General features: G+C 45.3%; 1 protein-coding gene across 4 annotated transcripts in view; it reads right to left on the bottom strand.

Annotated features, from left to right (window-relative positions):
* IL17RD (interleukin 17 receptor D) overlaps positions 1-24,241 on the bottom strand; it is a 69,259-nt gene that overhangs the window by 15,249 nt on the left and 29,769 nt on the right. For 2 of the 4 annotated variants that reach the window (XM_012765627.3, XM_012765626.3), the window contains exons 1-6: positions 11,910-16,341; positions 7,099-7,224; positions 3,179-3,297; positions 2,540-2,660; positions 455-499; positions 201-352 (exon numbers count right to left, since the gene is read on the bottom strand). In XM_012765627.3, the coding sequence (XP_012621081.2) occupies positions 201-352; positions 455-499; positions 2,540-2,660; positions 3,179-3,297; positions 7,099-7,224; positions 11,910-12,117 (771 nt within the window). In that variant the 5' untranslated portion in view covers positions 12,118-16,341. Of the gene's footprint in view, positions 1-200; positions 353-454; positions 500-2,539; positions 2,661-3,178; positions 3,298-7,098; positions 7,225-11,909; positions 16,343-24,241 lie in introns of those variants that run through there. The other 2 variants (XM_012765628.3, XM_076008816.1) reach the window with 2 other exon arrangements.

Below are 24,241 nucleotides of genomic sequence, written 5' to 3' on the forward strand. Positions count from 1 at the left end.
GAATACTGGGGATAGCTAGGGAGTGAAGGCCAACAGCAAGATGGCCCTGATAACATGTGATAACATGGTAACGTTCTGGACTATCTGTTGACTGCTGAGAGCCAACAAATCCTAATGCTCACATTGAGCCACCCAAATGCCAGTGGCCCGGGAGCTCTTTAAAGCATGCAGTGTTCCTTTATGCACACCCAGCAGCTCACCTGCTTACACATCTTTCGCTTGAAAGGTCCTTCATGCTTGAGCTTATAGTGAAGATAGAAGAAGCGGAAGCCAAAGTTGTGTGGTGCATGGTCGAAGGACACCTGCATGTCCAAACCGTGCTGGGTGATGTTCAGATTCCGAGGCTTCCAGACTGGGAAGAGATAGGATCCCAGAGTGAGCACCCAGAGGCTGCCCCAGCACCATAGTGGTGGCAGTACTCTGAGACTTGATAGATAAAAACAGCTGTACTTACAGGGTTTACAAGCCAGGTTGTCCGGCTGTAACAACAGGTCACAGGCTATTAAGAGAGACACATATTTTTAGTTTTAGGACAGTTTGACACTTTCCTTATCCAACCATTCAATAAAATATAAAGATGTTATGCTACATAATGCTAGAAAAGGTATAAAATACATCAGTTCAACAAAAATTCTCACTACAGTGCTGTTGCATCTTATGAAAACTTAAATGGTACAATATAAAAATATTAATGCAGTTCACTTTATGCCACATAAATGGAAACAGTACAAAGTCACCCAGATTTTAAAACCTTGTCAAGCATTACATAATTTCAAGGCTGGTAGCTAAGAGGAGTAGAACTACATCCATGCTGCATGGAGGCTCTGTTTTAGCTGTGAATAGAACTGTTGCCAGCCTCTGCCCCACTGTATAGGTGTCTAGGCATAAGAGAACTTCAGAGTGCTGCAGGATTATCTTAAATTTTACTAGAAGTAATTTAAAATCATTTTAATGGATTCTAAAAATGACATACGGGCATCTACTAAGCAGTGGTGTCAGCATTGAAAACCAGGTACCAATGCCAGTAGCTTTGAAACAGAATTTAAACACAATGAGAGAGGCCAAACAACTAGTCCAATATGACATGCTGCTAACCCAGGGATAGTTTTGGGGAAGTATCCATAAAATGCCAAGAAAATTGAAGGCCACAGTGCACTGAAATAGTGATAAATATCTGCATTCCAGGAACACATCCCTGCCTCCGCCTCACCCCCAGACAGGCACATCAATTCAATTCCAATGGGAAAAATTAATCTTACATTATGCTAATTTTGATTTAGGCATGGTTTTCATAAACACATTCTTTGAATCCTCCATCTGGTCAGTATGCACAAGGCATCAAGACATGTGACATATACATGACCTTTGCCCTATGGAATCTTATTTTAACTAAGAAATGAGACCAATTATTATGAAATAACTTTGCTGCATAGAAAACCACTATAGTAAGAATTCTGCAAAGGGAAGTACTGATGTAGGCTGGAGTTGAGAACAAAACATCACAGTGGATGAGGACTGCAACCAGATCATAAAGGAGGGGATGCCGGTCAGGACTGGCAGCTGAACATCCAATGCCTGGAATGCCAGACAGAAAGACTGACTGGGGAAGACAAGAGGGACCTGCTGCAGGTCTCAGGGTGAGCAGCCACCAAGTTTGAAAGCAGTGATTCAGGAAGATTAAAGACCCACCATGTACACAACAGAGGGAAAAGGTGAGCAACTGGGAGCCCAGCATGGTGGTAGAGCGTGTAGACTCCAGAGCCAAACTTCTGGAGTTCAAATCCCCGTTCTTAGCAAGCCCTCAACCTCTCTGTGTATGATTCCACATCTAGTAAGCGGGGATGATAAGATTAAATTCTTTGAGGTAAACTGAGTTAATACTTGGAAAGCATTTAGAGTAGGGCCTGGCACACAGATGTTAAATGAATAAGTAAAACTGCCTAGAAGAGGTGGTCTCAGGCATACTGCTTAATTTTGTTAATCTAGTCCTGAAAATGACAGGCTGCCCTCCTGATGACAGGTAAAAGATGAAATCATCTCATGCTCCTACCTTTTACCCCAAAATCAACTTATACTTTTTATTCCTGTTTTTTACTTTAATCAAATTGTTTTGATACATGGTTTTTGTTTTTGTTTTGAGATGACAGTCTTGCTGTATCACCCAGGCTCCTCTCAAACTTCTGGGCTCAAGTGACCCTCCTGTCTCAGGCTTCCCAACAGCTAGGACTACAGGTGGGTGCCACTGTGCCTGGCCATACGCTGCTGCCTTAGTGGTGGTCACAGCATCCTCAAAAACTCTGCTGTTAAGTCTGTTTTAGAATAAGCCAGGAGTACGCATCTCTGGTTAGGTTAACAGTCCTGGGCCTAACCTTAATTCTAAAAAGTGCTTTTCTGGATACCTCTTCTGGGTGCTTTTCTCCTTGTCACACTTGTTTCATGCCAGTATTTGGTGTGCTCTTGAATATATCTCTGTAGAAAAATCATTAAAAGCAGCAGAAAAGTCTCCTCATGGGAACCAGGCAGGAAAGACCATACTTACCTCGGGTTCTGAAGAAGAAAGGGTGGTAATTGCTTTCATTTTTAATGGTAGGAAAAGGTACAACCTTTACAAAGTAATCTGTTTCAAATTTCATATTCAGGAAAGGTTGAGATTCCATTCCCTAAAAGGAAACAAAAACCACATGACGTCATGGAGAAATTACCCGCCCTCCACCTGCACGAGATTTTTGCCCCTACCCCACTGTCACCCAGACCCAATTCCAGAGCTACAGGACATGCCCCAGGGAGGCAGGAAGTGAGGTCTATTTTCTGGACCTGACTTCCAGAAATCCAAGTTTAGGTTTGGGTCCCTCACCTTCCTTTAGCAAGGAAGCCACAGCTCATTAATCTAAACCTGAGAGCTGGAGGGGAGGGTGAGCCCACATACACTTCAGAGCACAAAGACACCTTCCAGGATCGCTGCTCTTGGTAACCCGAGAGGTATGTTTTCCACAGAGAGGTGCTGAAGAGTTTTCCTGGGAGCCTGAGCAGGCACAGGGTGTTGCCACACCTTTCTCGCCCACCTTGGCTGGTGGGCTGGACCCCAGGCCCCTCCTTCTCCAATTTCAGACTTTCACTAGACCATTCAGAGCCCTAGAACAATAGCAGTCTTCAGGAGCACATTCCCGAGTGGACTCACAGTGCTTTTGAAGCTGCTGTCAAGCTGCTTCGGGTCCTTTAGGGTCAGTTGTTGGCACTGCCTTCCCTCCGACTTCAGCTCCTCCAGCACCACCCGGAATCCTTTCAGGAATTCGATGCCTAAGCACAAGAATGCTTTTTTTTAAAAAGCGAATCTAATTACTTCTGAACATACTTTCCTTCCTCTAAGATTGCCGTGCTTTCTACCTATACACCAGAGCTAAAAGAATTCTTACTGTGGTCAGAGTATCTGAGTCTATAGAAAGGAAAAACACATACTGAGTTCTTCTGATACAGACCAGGTGATTCTTTCTGTCCCATCATTACTAATTAATTAATCTCTAATCCAGCCAATCATTTCACAAATATCCATTTCCTCTGTGGCATTAGGGTTAAAATATTTAGATTCTAGTTACAATTGTTCATAAAAGTCCACAGTGGAATATATAATTTCTAGGTCATCAAACAGGGTACATTCAGCTGATGATAATTCCCAGTGTTCACTAGGGAATCCCCTAAGCCTAGTTTCACTTTAAGTTTTAGCTCTATATTCTTTGACATGTTTCACTGAGCAACATGCAAAATTCCCAACAAAGTGTTTGTCTGCACCAAGGGGCTCTGAAGCTTGAGATCAAATAGCTCAGGGGAACGCCTGTGCGATTTGCAAAGCGGCTCTTGCTCTGATCATGCCTGAAAGGCCGACAGCCGAGGCTGCCCAGGGTGTGCCCTTCATGCAACCCTCACAGGTTTGGAGACACCCACAGCGCCACTGAAAAGCGCCGGCCCAGCCTCCCGCCACCTGAGCTTCCCCCACTGCACGTCCGACTAGATGCTTTCAAAAGGATTAAGCTCTGATGGCCACAAGAGCCAGCACCAGAGCTCTGTATCCCATGGAGACTGGGGTGGTCCAACTGCATCTGGAGATCTCCAAAGGCGGCCTCAATTGGGGAGATATCGATTTCACATTCTTTCTGAACACTAGACAAGGAGACATTTTAAATCCTTCCTCTCTCAGGGCAAAAGTAATTACACAGGATGCAATTAACCAGGTGGTAAATTTATTGGTAGTAAAGGCCAGGAAAATCTTTTTCTCTTTTGAACAGGTTCTCCAATCCTATAATTATTTGGTGAAGAACATATATTTCACGGTGGGTAGGGCAGAGAAGCCACAATTAGAGTTTCACGTTTTAGGGGTTCTGAGGGCTACAGTACAGGTACTGACTGCCATGGTGCATTTTCAAATACAAAGCTTCCTGTGGGACAGGACAGCCTGAGATTCGGACATGGTAACAAGATACAAGGTCTTTAGACCAACAACTATGTAATAGATCTCCCAGGAGCTTGCCTTTTGAGATTAAGAAAAAAAAGAATTTTGAATAAATCCTTACTATTTACGCTAAGATTTAATTTATGCAATGTAATTTATGCAAGAATTACTGTTTAACAAAAGCCATGTGATTAATAAGATTAACAGCTCTACATCTCATTATTACATAAAAATTGATCTGCTCTTATATTTCTTGTTCCTGTTTTTAAAAGACTAGCCTGAAAACCACAATGTCAATTCTGGGGCTGGGGGTAGGGGCAGCAAATGGTGTTCCTTTACCATTGTGCTGTGTCAAAATACTATTTAACATTAACATCTTGTAGCAGTATAATGATCAGGAATTTTACAGAGCAGCTTCTCATGAAGGAACTTATTATTTGGTCTCTGTCCCATCATTTAAACTCATTAAATCCTCCCAACAACCATAGGAGGAGGTTATCATCCCCCATTTTAGAGATGAGGAAACTGAGGTGTACAGAAGCTAATTGGCTTGCCTAGGGTTACATGGGAATGAAATGGCAGAGGCGGGGTTCGACCCCCGAAGTGTCTGGCTCTCAGCCAATGCTCTTTACTCACACACTTTTCTACTTTCTAAGACGTTTCCTTGATAGGGCCTGATAAAACCTGATAGAACCTGTCCAGCCACCCCACCCATAAATAAGCCATCGTCCGGGGAAAGCACAGCCTCTGCCCTCCCCATTCCACATGCAGCTCTCGCCGTGGGCTCACACTTCTCACCTTCATTCTACAGGGGAGCCTGCGATTCGTCAGGCCAACCCTCACCCATTTAAGCCGTACATGGAATGACTACTTCCCTTTCATCTACAGAGATTGTTTTCTATCTTTGAATGTTAAAATAACATTATTTTTGGAAAACTCACTGGGTTCAGACCCAGAAGTATTTATGTGGAGAAGTGGCTCAAGCCACAGGTCTGCTCCATCCTCTTCCTCCTTGCATTCAGCCCTTCTGCAGTCTGGTTCTTCTAAAACTTAGCTGGGAGGCCGAGGCAGACGGATCGCTCAAGGTCAGGAGTTCGAAACCAGCCTGAGCAAGAGCGAGACCCCCCGTCTCTACTAAAAATAGAAAGAAATTAATTGGCCAACTAATATATATAGAAAAAATTAACCAGGCATGGTGGCGCATGCCTGTTGTCCCAGCTACTCGGGAGGCTGAGGCAGGAGGATCGCTTGAGCCCAGGAGTTTGAGGTTGCTGTGAGCTAGGCTGACGCCACGGCACTCACCTAGCCTGGGCAACAAAGTGAGACTCTGTCTCAAAAATAATAATAATAATAATAATAATAATAAATAAATAAAACTTAGCCTGTTCAGATTAAGAAATTCACACTCTACTTCTCCCTTGGCCAGGTTTTAAGAAACGTAAGATGTTAAAGGGGCAGGCCTGAGAACCAGGTTCTGATGATAGTAACAGCAGCCACTATTCTTTGAGAATCTCTCTGGAAATGCACCGTGTGTCTCTAACCACAGAGGTACTTTCATCTCCACGTCATAGATGGGGAAGTTGAGGCTCAGCGAGGCTTCAATGCCTATGTGAAAGGTTGATTTTGGGTTTAAACCCAGGACCATCTGAACAAACGGTCCTTTCCCATGTTTTATACTTGACTAACCTGTCCTCTCCTGTCTATCCTCAATTCACTCAAGAAGACAAACAGATTTAGCCCTAACCTGAATCTGGACAGGTAATGTGGATTTTCTTTTTTCTGTTTCTTCGTTTTGGTTTTGTTTTGTTTGGGGTTTTTTTTTTTTGGCCCACACAGTTTAAATAAAAAATTCAATTAGTTGCCAACATTTAAAAATTCATTGATTTCCTAGTACTCTGGGAGGCCAAGGCAGGCAGATCGCTCAAGGTCAGAAATTCAAAACCAGCCTGAACAAGAGTGAGACCCCATCTCTACTAAAAATAGAAAGAAATTAATTGGCCAACTAAAAATATATATAAAAAATCAGCCGGGCATGGTGGCGCATGCCTGTAGTCCCAGCTACTCGGGAGGCTGAGGCAGAAGGATCGCTGGAGCCCAGGAGTTTGAGGTTGCTGTGAGCTAGGCTGACGCCACGGCACTCTAGCCCGGGTGACAGAGTGAGACTCTGTCTCAAAAAAAAAAAAAATTAATTTCATGGTCTGTCATGAAAACAGGGATTTTCCTGAAAAACACATGTGCCAGTGGTGGGCCTGTATACGTGGTGTCCACAGAGACCACTAATGCTGGATGTTGAGCCACTACACCCTTAGATGGACCACAGACTCTCTTGGCACCGCCACCCACTCACCCCTGACTACTGCTGGAGACAGAGAGGCCAGGGCCTCAGTGCTATTTGTTACTCACACACTATTATTTTTCAGACCTACGTTTCTCTCAGCAATAGTCAAGGAAACAAAAGAGGAGGGTACGTGTGGACAGCTTCAGGCCACATGCATGCCTAGCAGGTGTATGGGACAAAGCACAAAGTATGTCTGTGCCCAGTTCAGCGTAAGCTTTACTCACATCCAGCCCCACCTGGGCCCTGGAGGCCATCATAACTGGGACTCTTGCACTGGCACTACCCACCACGGTGGACTCAACTTTCAACCACTCACCAAGGGCCCCTGGGGACCAAAGAATGGTGACTGCCACTTGGTCATGACAAGCATACTGGCTGACGGTGATGTTCTGGGCGTCGGCGATCACATGCTTCCCGGCTGGGTTCAAGTAGGTGGTGCAGTCTAGAGAGTTGGGAGAACGAGAACAGTTAAGTTAAATTTTTTGTTTTTATTTTCAGGTTCATCTCAAATTACACAGAGCTTGTCTAAGGGCGGCCAAACTCATTCTACTTAACGACATGTGCCTTGAAAGCCCAAATATGACATGAAAGATTGATGCTGCTTGGGAAACTAAAAGATGCTACAGAGGAATTTATTTATAGCACCACCATCACCACCCACCCACCCCAAGTTAAATTCCAGGATGGTGTTGGGAGGACCATACACAGTGTGGAATCTGCGTGTGTATCTGGCACTAACTTTTTTTTTTTTACTCTTATGACATTTTACCTAGGTCAATAATTATTTATATCAATTCAGCCAGTTTTCAGCATTCAAGAGTGATTTATAACAAAACAATGGCTAAATAATCTGGGCTTTGTTTCTAGAAGAAACCCAGAGGGCAAGGTGATTAGGGAAAGGAGCTAACATTGGGATGTGACTCCAGGGGGAAGTGATACACAGTTAAGTCTCTTAAACAAGCCAGTTAGTATCTGCACAAGGTACTAACTTAGTGACCGAATGACACGGATGTTAATTAGCATAGTTCAAAGGTAAGACTGTTGTTCCCTGCATTGTCAAAGACCTCCATGATCCCCACTTAATCCAAAGGGCCCCACATAGCTCAAAAAACAAAAACCACATCATCTTTAATTTTGTCTGAGAACACTTGTCAATGTAGCCCATGCGAGCAGCTGTGCCATCTAGTATTGCTAAATACACTCTCAAAATCTGCACATTTCCTAAAAAGCTGCCAGAAAGCTTCCTGTCAGAAGTGGGCTATGACTCAGGGAACGGCTGTGCTGAGCTGTCCCAGTCACTCCTCCAGCAGGCACCGCTGGCGACTCCTCCATGCTTCTCTTTCTCAGTGATTCAACCTGAACACCCTCTTTTAGTGCCTGCTGCAAAAGGACACCTGTGTCATTAAATGTCCAAACCTGCCCATTACCCCTCTGAAGTCAGGGAGTTTTTCTTTGAGGTGAAGCATTCCAAGACATTTTCTAAGAAGCTCAGGGAGTCTGCTGCATTTGTTCCCCTTTAAACTGTACTGTACATTTCCTATTTTTATGAGTAAAAATGTTCATTGGAGACATTTAAAAACCACAAAAGAATATAAAAATGTAAGTCATTCCTAACCTCTCACCACACAGAGGTGCTATAAACATTCTAACAGCTACCCTGCCAAGCCTGTTTTAACATACATGTAATACTCCTTCTTTTAAATTTCTCATTAAAGTATAACATACAGATGCTAAAATGAGCCCCCGCTTAAAAACTCCATCTTGCACACTGCCTTGTACCCTGCTTTCTTGCCTAACTACATTAGGCACACTGTCTCCTCTAAACTCCATCTGCTTCAAAAACAGTCACACTCACATTTCAGTATTACTTCTTTTGAAAGGATGTTAATAACTGAGAAAACCAAATTTTACTTCTGAACAAAATTCACTCTCTCAAAGCTATCGACATGTGTGCTCTGGATGCAGAAAAGAACTTTAAAATAAGAAAAAAAAATTTTAAACATCTGGCTTAACAACCCCGCTGTACAAATGAGGAGGCTGCAGCTGTGAGGGGTCGGCTGGCGGCTTAGGCGCCCCCCCCCCTTCCCCGGCCCGGCGTCGGCGGAGAGCAGCCTCTGCGGGCCCGCCCAGGCCTTGCTGTTCTGGCATCAGCACGAACTTTTCACTGTTAACATAAGCTCTGAGTCAGGGGTGTTCAGCCTGCAAAAATCCTGGCTGAGACCAGCTTCCCAATATTAAAAAAAACAAACAAGATCCTATCACACTTGTAAAGTTTGAATATTTTTATTTATTGAAGTCTATAATAAAAGAGAAACCTTTGACTCAGACAGCTCTGAAAAATGCATAAACAACAGCAAATCAGGTTTTCTTCTTTATTCATTCCTAATGCCAAAATTAATACCCTTTGATTTTCTGTAGATGCAATTATGCAAATATAAAGTCTGAGAATTAAGAAAATTTATCATAACTTACTCAGGTATACCCACTCAGAGCCTACAGGAAAAACATGAATACAAGGCCAAAGTAGGCCAGGAAGCTTGGGAAATTGAGTTTTGACTTAATGGCAAGACATTGCCTTCCTTTCTAACATTAAATGATAAAGGAATAGCAAAATAAGATTTTGTAGTTTAGTAATTCTGGTGAAAACTCAGTAATTGCCTCTTAGCTATCTCATACAGAACTAGTAACCAGTCAACTGAGCAGTAATAGGAACTTCCTTGTGGAAGGGAGAAACATCTTTTTCAATATAAAACAGTAAGTTTTGTTTTGTTTTGTTTTTTAACAGTCTGGATCCAATTATTAGCAAGTCTAAAGTTTTGGATTCTGGATGCAAAAACTTTATGCCTGCATGACATTTGCCAGCCAAAATGCAACTGAGCTTCCAAAATCTCAGGAGTCAATGTGAGCTGTGAATTAAATTCTAATTAAAAAGAAAGTTATGACTAAAGCAGGCATAGGCATGTGGGCTAAATATTCAGCATTATAAAGAAAATAATAAGATAAAACCTTTTAAGTTTTATGGGTAGAGATCCTCTTTCGCTAACCCCATATTAGATATGCATATTAGATATTGCATATTAGATATGCAAATCTAATTTGCTTGTTTGCAGCTGATTGGAAAATTTTAAACTCTTGAATGTAATGCAAGATCTGCAAGGACCAAGAACATATATTAGAAATTAACTTTCTAACTCAGAGAAAGATCCCTCACACATCTTTACTTAGCTGCATCAAATGTCACGGACATGCAGATCTCTCACTATTTATATATGCATATATCTCTCAGCATTTACCCAGAACACGCACACACCACTGATGTGAGACACACCACTGATGTGAGGCGTCTGCATTTCATGTCTAAGTCCTCACTGGCTAACCTAAAACACCAATGACAGCAACTGTGGGTGTGCATCTGACACACATATTTGCATCTTAAAATTGTTAGACTGTATCCATGACCTCAAAAACCCTGCTGGTGGCGGTGATTATTCCAGAGGCCTCAATGTGACCTGAGCCGCTTACTTACATTGACTCGTAACCATGTCCAAGAGCTTCATCACATGTTAAGAGTCACTAAATATGAGTCAAGCTCCCTCTTCTCATTTTTACTTATAAATTATGGCTCCTAAGGCTAAAATGCTCACAATTCTATACAACTACCTTCTTCAGAATGAAAGTAGCTGCTTAGAAGGGATCCTATATGTTTAAACAGAAAAACACCCTCTCTCCCACCAGCTTAGAAATCAATTCAGCCAGAAAAAGTCACACTTTCTTGAGAGAAAGGGAAAAAATGGTGCTTGTATTCAAATTCCAGTTGGGCTGACTTCTAACATTAATAGATATCAATTACTGAGTGTACACGGCAGGCCAGCTACCAAGCTGAGCAGTTGTTATAAGCATTACCTCATTTAAGCCTCAAAATGATGCCAGGAGAAGCAAACTGATCTTTATTTGATAAGAAAACACTGGAGCTTGAAGAAGCCAAATCGCCTGCCACGGCTCACACGGGTAGGTGGGGGGACTGGGGCTGGAACTCAGGCCTAAGTCAGAAATGGCCCGCCAGAGACAGCTCTGCCGATCTGGGACCCAGACTCACTTGACCAGCTCTGTGTCTGTGAAAATTTTTAAATAACTGCCAACATTAGAAAATGTTCACACAGAGCTGGGTGCGGTGGCGCATGCCTGCAGTGCCAGGTACTTGGGAGGCTGAAGCAGGAGAATCGCTTGAACTCAGGAGTTTGAGAGGAGCCTGGGTGATAGAGTGAAACCCCCCAACAATAACTGAATACGAAAAGCACAGATTGCCCACTATTCTTGGAATCACACTTGGCTACATTCAGTAGGGTTTCCTCAAGGCTACCACAAGCTAGAGCCAAGGAGTCAGTGCTCCCTTCAGAGCAGGCATGGGCTGTCCAGTGTCCCATAGTCCCTACCATTCCCTGGCATCCTGCACACAGGCAGCTTTGTCTATTTGTTCCCTGCTCAGCCCTCCTGGCATCTGCATTTGTTCTTAACCACTTCAGTCCGGCACTCCCCGGCCGGAAACCGCGCCCACACCGCACTCACAGTCCGCACGGCAGTCTGCGCTGCGCTGCGCAGCCCGTCTTGGCTCGCGTGGTGAGGAAAGCTCGAGAGCACTGAGAGCTGGTTTTAGTTTTACAGGCAGCTTTACCTGTCATGTGAATCAGAACAGGTAACATGTACATATATGTTTTCATTATGTTATGTTTAAATGTTCACAATTTTATTTTGATAAACGGATAATTAGAAAAGTCATATCACGGCTGTCAGCTAAAGTCGCTGTGCGCGTTCATCTGTGGCTGTCGACTGTAGGCAACGCTGGTACCGAAGTGGTTTTAAGGACATGGCTAAGTCCCGAGGAACTCAGGGAAGGGCTCCATGCATAACTTTTCTGAACACATGGAAGACACTTGACCTGTTCAGGCTTCCAAATACATGAGTGGGTTAAATGAGACTGAGCTGTTTTAGCTCTGTTGACAAACCTGAACAGGTTCAGAAAATTCCTCAACCCCCAGACCTGCAGTGTCCTTGACTAAGCATGACTGTGTAAGAAGCCTTAGGTCACTGAAACGGCTCCATTCTTCAGCAGGCGAGCCCGTGACTTACTGTCATATCTGAAGGTGATGTTGTGCAGCCCGCTGCTTCTGCTGGCCAGCCCCATTCCCTGTGGGAAAACAAGAGAACATGATGCGAAGTGAAGCCAATTTGCTTTTCCACTACAGATCCCTACGGTGTGCAAATGCACGTAGAATTGCTGAGACCCAGGGTCATGCCCGTGCCTGAACATCACCCACCACTCTTTCTGCCCACCCATGGCCCTCTGACATCAAACTCCCTCCAGCCCAGAAATTTCTAACTGCCAGGCCACCAGGATCATGAGTGTCCACTTCCCTAAGACAAGAGAAGCAGGCTATTCTCTTTAGCGGTTAAATAATAATAATAATAATTCATTAACAGTAAACTTGGGAGAGGGACCAAGAGCTGCCAGCTGGAGCCCTTCCAGTTAGATCTACATTGAGCACTGATTGGTTATAAAATTTGCCTACTCCAGACGCCCTCATCTGCAAGCTCTATTAAGCCAAGACAGATCGGCAATTCCTCCAGTCTAAGGAAACCAGTTTCTCATTCCAAGACTGGGAACTAGTTTGGGAATAAGCCATTACTTTTAATGAGAAAATTCTTCACTGCAGCCATACCTATGCCTGGAATACATAGGGTGGGTCATAAAAGAAAAAAGACTTTAAAAGGTCTAACTCTTAACTCTTGGTGATGTGGCCATTAGTCATCTGCACCCTTTACAGCAGGGCTAACAACTCCGCCAGACTTCCCACTTTCATCACAGCACCACGGGGGGCACCGAATTCCTCTCGGTGGCCAGCCTTTTCCTAACCCACCATTTACCCATCAAGGGAAAGAGCAGCTACAGATCAACTGAGTCTGATTTATCTGTTTCTGAAATAATCTGCAAATGTGCTGTATTAATTGCAGAATTCTCCAAAATGTGTTAATTCTGAAATGCTAAATGATGTGAAAATATCCTAACCACACAGCTTAAGTTTCCACTTAACAAGGAGGATGTTGGGGAAAGCCATATGCTGGCAGCCTGGTATTTAATGGGCAATTGTTACACTGAGACACGAGGTGCAGAACACTTCTGATGGAGCCCAGAGTTTCAGACCACAACCCCATCACATCCAGATGCTCAGGCATGTTCACACTGCTTATCCTCAAGCCAGGCATGCCCACTGAAACTATATCCCTTAGCTCAGATGTACATGGGCCTTGGGAAAGCACAGCTGTGCAGAAAGGGGCACATGGACACACACACACATGCTCTCTCTCTCTCTCTCCAAAGCTGCAGTTCCCAATACCCAGGTCCTGGCCCAGTACTGGCCCATGGCCCAATAAGAAATGGGACGTGCATCACCACCTGAGCTCTGTACTCCTCTACCCCCAGTCTGTGGAAAAATTGCCTTCCATGAAACCGGTCCCTGGTGCCAAAAAGGTTGGGGACCACTGCTCTAAAGTGAGGAATAAGCAGCAACACAAAACCTAAATCAACATGGCACACCAGCCCACGATCTACTGGGGCTCCCTTTCTTCCTAGTTCACCTTCCTTCTCCAGCTTTCCTCTTCCATCCTCTCTTCCCCACATACACAAGATTACAGAATTCCTCACCTGAACTGAAACACTTTGGAATGTATTGTTACCTTATTAAAATCCTGGGAGTGTCCATAACTCCTTAGGGACAAGGTCACAGTCTGTGCAACTAGAGGCTGTCCAACCTCCAAATGGCGAAGACCAGAGTAATACAACCAGGCGGGAGACCAAGAAGAAGACAATCCAATCCCCTACAACCTTTGGTCTCCGCCCAAGACCAAAGCTCAAGACCTCTAAACGATACCCTTCTGCTCCCTTACAAATCCCCAGGATATAAACTCACTTACCATCTATTAATATTATGAGCTAGACAAATTATGCTATGTGGCAAACAAAACAGCCACTGTCCCTGCCATTGTGGAATGAAGTAGCATGATGTTCATCCTTTCAAAGAGTAACTAGCCACATGGATCACACTCAAGACATACAGATAAATCTCAGATCAATCCCTGGCCTTCCAAGAATGCCTAGTTTAGGCATTGTCTTCTCTTTTTTTTTTTTTGAGACAGAGTCCCACTCTGTTGCCCGGACTAGAGTGCTGTGGCATCAGCCTAGCTCACGGCAACCTCAAACTCCTGGGCTCAAGCGATCCTCCTGCCTCAGCCTCCCAAGTAGCTGGGACTACAGGCATGCGCCACCATGCCCGGCTAATTTTTTCTATATATTTTTAGTTGGCCAATTAATTTCTTTCTATTTTTAGTAGAGATGGGGTCTCGCTCTTGCTGGGGCTGGTTTCGAACTTCTGACCTTGAGTGATCGCCTGCCTCGGCCTCCCAGTGAAAGCTAGTATATACTTATATAATTTCAGCTGCAAAGTGGATGAAATATTAATAGATTTCGATGTCACGCACACCCAGAACTGATGGCTTGTCCCTGCACTTTCCCCCAGCCCCAGCTTCATGCAGACGCTGATCCATCAGAGCTGTAGCTTGAGAGTCTGCCACCCCCGAAACAGGCTTCTGTGGGCTGGCCTGGGCTTATCAGCAGTAGAGGAATGGTTAAGAAAATGGGTTTTGGAGTTCCACAGATGTGTGTCCAAATCACCCCCTTTCCAGCTGTGTGATCTTGGGCAAGTTTCTGAACCATCCTGAGCTATAAAGTGTTTGAATAAAACTTTCTGGAAAGGACTGGTGTGGGGGCTGCGAGATACGATATTTATCAAGTACTTGCACAGCATCTGACCCATAATAAACTCAGAAACATGTGTGTCATCCTTCCTGAGATGACTCTGCCTCAACAAACAAGGTGGGAGTCCTCCTGCAGGGCAAGTCCCAAGGAGATGATGAGGGAGACCCGAGAAAGCTTTCGGGAGGTGCATGTCCAGGGATGGTCTGTCTCCAGCACCCGGAACTCCAGAGGACTGGGGAGACGAGGCAGACAGCCAGGTCAGGGCAAAGCGGCAGAAGGCACTGACCACCAGAGTAGGGGGTGTTCTACTGATAGTCACAGTGGGAACTGGGTGGTCCAGTAGCTCTCTTTCTGGTAAGTGTACAAGTTGGCTTAGAGGAGGAGAGGCTGAAGACAGACTGCCAGGAGGGCAGCCTCCAAAAGCCCTACCCCATGGTCCTGGGCCTGCACACAGTCAGCCCTTGATAAGCATTCGTTTTCTGCCTGAGTAAATGAATGCATCATTATAAGCCAGGTAATACACACCAAGAACCCAGCTTGGTGCCACACAGTGATTTTCAGGGCCAGCACTAAGAGAAAACAGATAAGGCAACTAACAGAATTGGTCAACAGCTTCGTAAAATGTTCTTCAGGAAACAATCCCAAGCTTTTAGCTACTACACCATTTTGATATTTAATGAGCTGATGATGAAAAATACTTGTTTGTTGCCTCTTACTTAAAAACTATAAATGCCAAAGCTGTAGCCTCAGGGTGCCACATTCTTAGTTAATTAACCACCCCCATTTGCTGCACTAACGGTAGCTTTTAATTTGTTCCAAGCGGCTAGAAGCAAGCTCCAGGGGCCTGGAGCTCCGCTATGAAATTCCTTTGGTTGGCGCTCTGTGGTCAGCAGGGACCAGCAGGGACCGAAGCAGCAAATGGGAACATAATGGGGAAAACATCTTTTACTCAGGAAGGGAGGAGAGGATAACCCTTAAGTGCTCTAAAGGAATAAAATTCAAAAAGCAAAAACCCACCATGCTCCAGCCATATGGCAAAAGCAGCAAAGGCCTGACGCAAAGATGGCGAGGAGCGGAACCCACATGCAGCTGCCAGGAGCAGCCGCCAGGGTGACCAGACAGCCAATTTCCTGAGGGCTCTTGGGGATTCTAAGCCATGTGAAGACACCAACTTCCCAGAGCAATATTTCCAACTTACCTCTAAGACAGCTGAACTGCCATTTTGAAAAAATGCATTTTGAAAAGAACTGTGCTAAATATAGAAGGCCAAATGGTGAGGCCTACACACGACTGCTTTCAAATCAATTAAGGAACTTCCAGAAAGCCAGTAATGTTTTAGTAAACAGAGTTTGGGTGAAAGTTTAAATAAAAACATCCATCAGAAAGAACTGAGAGGATGGGTTTTTATTTTATTTTATTTTTTTATTTTTTTTATTTTTTTTTTTTTGAGACAGAGTCTCGCTTTGTTGCCCAGGCTAGAGTGAGTGCCGTGGCGTCAGCCTAGCTCACAGCAACCTCAAACTCCTGGGCTCAAGGGATCCTCCTGCCTCAGCCTCCCAAGTAGCTGGGACTACAGGCATGTGCCACCATGCCCGGCTAATTTTTTGTATATATTAGTTGGCCAATTAATTTCTTTCTATTTATAGTAGAGACGGGGTCTCGCTCTTGCTCAGGCTGGTTTCGAACTCCTGACCTCGAGCAATCCGCCCGCCTCGGCCTCCCAGAGAGCTAGGATTACAGGCTTGAGCCACCGCGCCCGGCCTTTTATTTTATTTTATTTTATTTTTTTTATTTTATTTTTTTTTTACATTTAACAGGCTGGTTGCATGAGAGGATGGGTTTTTAAAAGGTACACCTAGTAACTGCCTAAAACCAAGGCCAAGTTATATTTTCTACTTATCCATAACATTTTCTCCATCTTGAGTTTCCAGTGTGTTAATAAGATAAAAAGATATTATAGGCCGGGCGCGGTGGCTCACGCCTGTAATCCTAGCACTCTGGGAGGCTGAGGCGGGCGGATTGCTCAAGGTGAGGAGTTCGAAACCAGCCTGAGCAAGGGCAAGACCCCGTCTCTACTATAAATAGAAAGAAATTAATTGGCCAACTAATATATATAGAAAAAATTAGCCGGGCATGGTGGCGCATGCCTGTAGTCCCAGCTACTTGGGAGGCTGAGGCAGGAGGATCATTTGAGCCCTGTAGTGTGAGGTTGCTGTGAGCTAGGCTGACGCCACGGCACTCACTCTAGCCTGGGCAACAAAGTGAGACTCTGTCTCAAAAAAAAAAAAAAAAAAGATATTATAGCAGACAGCTCTGTGAGGCTTAAAGTGTACAATAGGACTAACACCTTTGCCAATGACCAATGGACGTGGGAAGGGAGGAGGCAGAAGCTGCAGCCCTTGACTGCACCAGTTCAGGTGATTCCATGAGCAAAGACAGACCTCACTTACTTCAGTTCAAACCTTTGGGAAAAAAAAAGTCAGCAAAGGCAGAGAAGCCCGAGATGATGTAAGCTGAGGAGAATGCTGGCTTACCCAAAACATAAGGAAAATAAATCACAGAGCCAGCCTGGGCCTGGACCTATTCAAGATATTCCCTCCACATTCCCAGGAGCTATTCTCGTTGTCTCATTCTCATTCTCTCTCTCTCTCTTTCTCTCCTCTCCAACCAACTTCAGAAATGAAGGATGCCTTGGAAAGGTGAGGCGTTGGATGTGCAGCAAGGAACACAAGCTTAGGGGTGGAGTGCTGCTGGGTTCCCACCAGCAATTTCCACATCGGCCCAGAAAGACCCAGTGATCTTAAGCTACTTAAAGAGATTTGCTCTGGGAGGTAGGAAATCACTACTCCAGAGCATGGCCTGTGCACCAGACCAAAGCCATAATAATGATTCATCTCTGACATGTTGCTAATCAGCACACACATGTTCCTAATTTCATGCTCCCCAAAGGAAAGCTGAAGGGACAATTGTTTCTGAGGTCTAATGTGGAGCCCACCTATGCCAAGTTACCATGTGTCCTGCTTATCAAACTGAAAGCTTCAGTGTTCATCCAAGTTTCTTTTCACTAGCCCACCCCTCCACCTACCCCGCAAGCCATTCATTAAAGATAAAGATGTGTTAGGACATTTACATGAGTTGTTTTTCAGACAGCAACTTCTCTAAATGACAGTGGCCTACACGGAATGTCAAATGTTTTAAAATCTCCTTCCCCACTACTGACTTTGTGATTTTCTTATTGTTTTGCTGCTGGAACATACTTGTGCAGTTAAAGCCCAGAGACAGCAACACACACACCCCTATATACACAAAAGCTGACTTTCTTCCTGTGTCTAAAAACGAAACAAAGTTCCACAGCCTCCTTCTGTTTTCACAAAGCAAAACCCCTGGTACTTTTTGCAATTGCTCCGTGAAGGATCCAGGCTGCATGTTCTCCCTCGGCTGATACTCGCAAATAGACAGGATTGCTCCACTTTCCCGATTCTGAAAACGTCAAAGGCAGGCTACAAACACGCCAGACGGAGAGGCAGGCTTTCCCTCCTCCCCCACGCCTCCCCGAGCCAGAACCCAAGTCAGGAGCGCAGACCTCTAAGGTAACAGTCAGCCCTCTGTAGCCTGGAAGGCACGCACAGACAACTGCGATGCAGATTAACAGGCTTTGTGTAAATACTGGGCACAAAGGGGAGCTAACAACCACCCACCCAAATACCCACCCAGCACATCGCTATGAAAGGAACCGTTACAAAGACTTCGCTCCAGAAGCCTAAGAAAGTCTCTTCCTAACGATGGCAAAATAGTGATTAGACAATAGAGGAAAACTTAAAGCTATAAACGGGATTGTTATGCCTAAACTGGAGGAAATGTTCAGATTAAAACACAACTACTAATAAAAAGCCTTAGGACCACACAGAGAGCCATGCACGGAATTGTGCCCACTTTAACTACCACCGTTTCCGAGGCCCCAGGACAGAGTCTCCAAACACTGTGTCACATCTGGAATTCTGCTTTTACAGCACAAATGCCTGCAGAAATGGGGGTTGTGATGTTGCCCTGAGGATTCACGTTACTCCACCCCACAGGGCCCCCCCCCCCCCCCCCGCAAGCCCCACACCCATCTTTCCCTCAAGGTGGATTTCACATATTTGGAAATTAGCTCTTTGAAGTTTCAATGCTAATGGAAACATTACAGGATATGCCAGAAAACAAGGCGACTCTTCAGTCAGCCAGCTACCTCTGTCCACATGGTGGTCTTGGACAGAAAACCTCCTTAACATAAGAGTGGGAAGCAGCAAGTCAGCATTCCACCCTTTTTCAAAATTTGCAGCTTTGCCCCTTTCTCTAGGAAGGAGACAAGCTTCAAGTATCCTTTTTAAACTCTCCTGTTCTCTAGCTAAAAAAATTCAAGTGAGTCAACCTATGCTCAAAGTTGCCTGGCCGAGTGCGGGGGCTCACGCCTGTAATCCTAGCTCTCTGGGAGGCCCAGGCAGCCAGATTGCTCGAGGTCAGGAGTTCGAAACCAGCCTGAGCAAGAGCGAGACCCCATCTCTACTATAAATAGAAATAAATTAATTGGCCAACTAATATATATACAAAAAAATTAGCCAGGCATGGTGGCACATGCCTGTAGTCCCAGCTACTCAGGAGGCTGAGGCAGCAGGATCGCTTGAGCCCTGTAGTGTGAGGTTGCTGTGAGCTAGGCTGATGCCATGGCACTCACTCTAGCCTGGGCAACAAAGCGAGACTCTGTGTCAGAAAAAAAAAAAAAAGGAAGAAAGTTGCCTGCCATTGGTGGCCCACAGGAACACTCCAGGCTCAGCCTCATTCTTGCAGGAACTGAACTTTCTAATCCCACCACTGCAGAGCTACTGGCCAAGGCAGGGCACCTTCACTTTCAATTATTGACCAACCTGTTGTTGTTAAGGGGACAGGTTCCTAGAACCATCTGGGGAGGATCCTTTGAAAAACATTCCTTACCCAATTTCCCTCGGAAACATTTCTTACACAATTTTGGGGTGGGGTGTTCCCAGAGCTCCTGAAGGCCACCCAAGGGGCTCTAAGGGCTTCACAGGCCCAGGTGCAAAGCTATTTTAGACACAAAGAATCCAGAGATCTCACTTAGAAATGAAGGGGTGCATCTTGGCTTCTGCACTCCCCTGGGATGCAGTCCCCCACTGACGCCCTCCCTGCCCATGTGGACTCCAATACACACCACAGCCTCCCCCAGGTGCTGGCAGATGCCCCCACCACCCCTTGTCCTGCCATATTCCCACCTCCCTAGGACCCCAGCTGATTTATTTTATTTTTTTGAGACAGAGTCTCACCCTGTTGCCCAGGCTAGAGTGAGTGTCGTGGCGTCAGCCTAGCTCACAGCAACCTCAATCTCCCGGGCTCAAGCGATCCTCCTGCCTCAGCCTCCTGAGTAGCTGGAACTACAGGCATGTGCTACCATGCCTGGCTAATTTTTTTCTATACATTTTTAATTGGCCAATTAATTTCTATTTTTAGTAGAGACGGGGTCTTGCTCTTGCTCAGGCTGACCTCAAACTCCTGACCTTGAGCAATTCTCCCACCTCAGCCTCCCAAAGTGCTAGGATTACAAGCATGAGGCACCTCGCCCGGCCCCCAGCTGGTTAAAACCTCATCTTTCTGTTCCTGGGGAGCATTCTCCTGTAAATTCTAACTAGAATATTCCAAGCTAAAGCCAGAGTGACCCTTCCAATATATAGCTGCTTCTCTCTGCAAGGTCTGGCCTTTCCCAGAAGACTTCCTGGAGGAGAGGAAGGGAACCAGCCAACCCAGAGATGAAGCAACAGTCACCAAAGGCCCTGCCCTGGTTCAAGAGTGACATTGAACAATAACAGTGTGACCTCCTGATCAACCGTTTCCATCTAGTCTCCCAGATACCACATCCCGAAGTGTCCTCCAGCGGTGCAGCCAGGGTCTGTGAGTGCTTGTGTGTTGAGTGTGCACACACCCAGCCAAACAGCCAAAAAAGAGAAGAAAGGGAAAAAAACAGGCAGTCAGCAGCGCCGCTCCAGGTGTTAACACTTAGTGGTCTTGCCTGGCCCCTCCAGCTCGGGCTGGCTGCCTGGAGCTGGACACAGCAATTAGGCCCTTCCGGCCGCCGCCTTTGTCCCCTCACTAACATCATTAGTGTCTGCCTCCTTGTGCACAATGGGGCCTCCTGGGGCAATCGCCTGCTGACGGGGCAGGCCATTCCACTTCCTTAGGCAGAGACCCTCGAATGTTAACAAGCAAGTGAACAAGCTGCTTCTCCCCCACCCTGCCAGCCTCCTCCCGCGGCAGCGTTCTTCCAGCCCACCACCCTGGGGCAACTCTCAACTGTCTTGGTTCTCCCCAGCCGTGGACTGTGAGTCACTTGGGGGAAACAGCAAGTCTCAGTGCTGAGTAAGGACAGAGTGGCACTGCCTTTCTGCAGAAAGGGCCTGCAAACCTGGTCTCACGGAGCCCTGCACGGCAAGCACACACCTCACTTGGTGAATGTGCACTGGGTACCAGGGCCGAGTCACTTCTCCTGCACTGACTAGGGTGAAATGAGCAAAGGTGCAAGTGCTCAGCCAGGCGCAGTGCATTCACGTGTGCTCACAGCCTCAAGATGCAGGTTTGAGTGACAGCTACAGGGATTCAGACAAACACTGGTCAGATCTGAAAATGAGGCAAATGTGTGAGGTGCTATATAGCTGCAATCCTACTGATAGGGAAAAGCCCCATCTATTACTTAGTGGCGCATCAGCCACCAGAGACCCGCACCCCTCACGGAAGACCCGCATCAGCATGACACTAACCTATTACCTGGCACATCAGCATAACACTGAACCTGTTACCTGGTACATCAACATCATATTAACCTATTACCTGGCGGGCATTAGTCACCTGGTATCCCACCCCTCGACTTAATAAAAGTGCGAAAAATTGGGTAGACAGGGCTCAGACTTTGGTGGTGAGATCCCCTTGAGCCCTCCGAATAAACTTTCCCCGACTCTCCCTTTGCCACTCGGTTTGTCCTTGGGACCACCCGCTGTAACACTACCATCATCATCCTTCTCTCAGCAATAGTTATCACTTCCAGGGCCCAAATCACTAAAATCCTCTCATTTATTCCTCATTACAGAGAGTCTCAGCTTTTTATCTGGGGGCACAGATGTTTGAGAATTTGCACACACACGCATTTGCACACAGTGTTTCAGGGGGGTTTTGAACTACGGAAACCCATGTAGCTGCCCCCCCAACCTTGTTTCCACAATAGCTTGACAGCTTAAAACCAGGTCTATTGAATGAGAGAAACCAGTTTTACTTTGGGTGATTAAAAACAAAATTCAAATGGGGGAGGTAAGTGGTTAAGGTAAACTCTGTTTTAAATAGACTCTTGGATTAATGCCACCCAACTGTAATCCTTTATAGGCAGTATTTGTTACAACTCAGTAATTGAACACTTTGTTCAAGATGTTGGGACTCCTGAACTTTACAAAGCAGCAACATAAAAGGCAAACATTTATGCTGTTAAACACATGAGCCCATTAAGAGAGAGGTGTCCCTCACTTTTCAGATCCCAGATGACAATATTCATGTCTGCAGTCAAGTCAGTTTCCCTGAGTCAAGCTAAAAAAAAGTTAACTACAATGTAGCTAATTCTTATTCCTTTTTTTTTTTTCATCACTGAATGTGGAGGAAAATACTCATGTTATTCAGGAGATGAAAAAACACAACTGATTTTTCCCACTCCTGCTCAACTTCCTTTGCAGAATCTGGTGTTTGTAATCTACACACAAAATTGGGTTAGGTTTTGGATATATTTTAAAATATTTGCTCAAGAGCCACTATTGTGAAGCCTCAGGCTAAGTGCTTTCTTTTAGCTTATGTATATTGCTTGTTTTTAGGAAGTTGGGCTAAGCGGGCTGATCACAGTAAATTTTGGGATGAAACAAAAGGGCAAGCACATGGGCACAAGGGGCCAACCAATCAATGTAAAAGGCAAGCTGGTAGCCACAAGGGGCCAACCAATCAATGTAAAGGGCAAGCGCGTGGCCACAAGGGACCAACCAATCAATGTAAAGGGCAAGCGCGTGGACAGGTTCTGCACCTAGGGCATAAAGGGCTCCGTCCCACAGTGCGCCAGGTCTTTGTCCCAATAGAGGCCACCATATCGGTGCTCTAGGACTCGGACCCTAGCTCGAGCTAGTCAATAAAACTCCTTTTGATGATTTCAGCCTCAGTGACCCTGTCTCTTTGTTCTGTGGTCCTACGGTTTCCCGCTCTAACATTATGGATTATAATCTAAACTCCAACTTTCCAAAATGAAGAGTAGTCTATGGCTTTGACTTCCACTCTAGCCACAGCAAAACTCATTCAGTTTCAAACCTAAAATGCTGGTGTAAAGCAAGGCCACCTTCACTTCTGTGATGCCAAGTCTCCCACAAGTTTATTTTGATGAACATTACAAGTTTCAAAAGGTAAAAAAATTTCACTACTGGTTCTGACTTTTACCTTTTTGCCAAACTAATTTTAAAATACTAGGCAATCTGGGAGGCCGAAGCGGGCGGATTGCTCAAGGTCAGGAGTTCGAAACCAGCCTGAGCAAGAGCGAGACCCTGTCTCTACTATAAACAAAAAGAAATTAATTGGCCAACTAATATATATAGAAAAAATTAGCCGGGCATGGTGGTGCATGCCTGTAGTCCCAGCTACTCGGGAGGCTGAGGCAGCAGAATCGCTTGCGCCCAGGAGTTTGAGGTTGCTGTGAGCTAGGCTGACGCCAAGGCCCTCACTCTAGCCTGGGCAACAAAGTGAGACTCTGTCTCAAAAAAAAAAAAAAAAATACTAGGCAATCAGAAGGATATATTCAAACACTAATGACCCTTGTAACTTTACATCTCCTGACTTCTTGGATGTAAGCCAGCAGTCTGCCCTTAAACTATAAGCAACAAATCTACAAAACTCTTTCCTAATTTCCCAATGATACCACATGGAATTCCCATTAAAGCACACACACACATGTAAACACACACAATGACACACCAATTAAATCACTGTGTAACATTTGGGCCAGTAAATAACACTTTCCAAGAAGTATTCAGCTTTGTTTTAATTTCCTTGAAGAGCTGAGATGTCATTCTGAGAAGGAGGGTGAAGAATGATGTAAAAATGAAATATCAATGTCTTGGTGGAGTTTAGATTTAGATAAATGTTCCTTGTGGGTAACAGAGGCAGTGCAGCACTCCCAGGAATTAAGGTCTCCCTGCACTCCTCGTCCAAGGGTTTCTGGCATGGATTGGTACAGAGAGGTCAGTTATTAATGCAAAGCAAATTTGTGGCCAGGTGCGGTGGCTCACTCCTGTAATCCTAGCACTCTGGGAGGCTGAGGTGGAAGGATTGCTCAAGGTCAGGAGTTTGAAACCAGCCTGAACAAGAGTGAGACCCCGTCTCTACTAAAAATAGAAAGAAATTAATTGGCCAACTAAAAATATATAGAAAAAATGAGCCGGGCATGGTGGTGCATGCCTGTAGTCCCAGCTACTCGGGAGGCTGAGGCAGGAGGATTGCTTGAGCCCAGGAGTTTGAGGTTGCTGTGAGCTAGGCTGACGCCACGGCACTCTAGCCCAGGCAAGAAAGTGAGACTCTGTCTCAAAAAAAA

This window comes from Microcebus murinus, chromosome 1 (assembly GCF_040939455.1).
Source record: "Microcebus murinus isolate Inina chromosome 1, M.murinus_Inina_mat1.0, whole genome shotgun sequence".
Lineage (NCBI taxonomy): Eukaryota > Metazoa > Chordata > Mammalia > Primates > Cheirogaleidae > Microcebus > Microcebus murinus.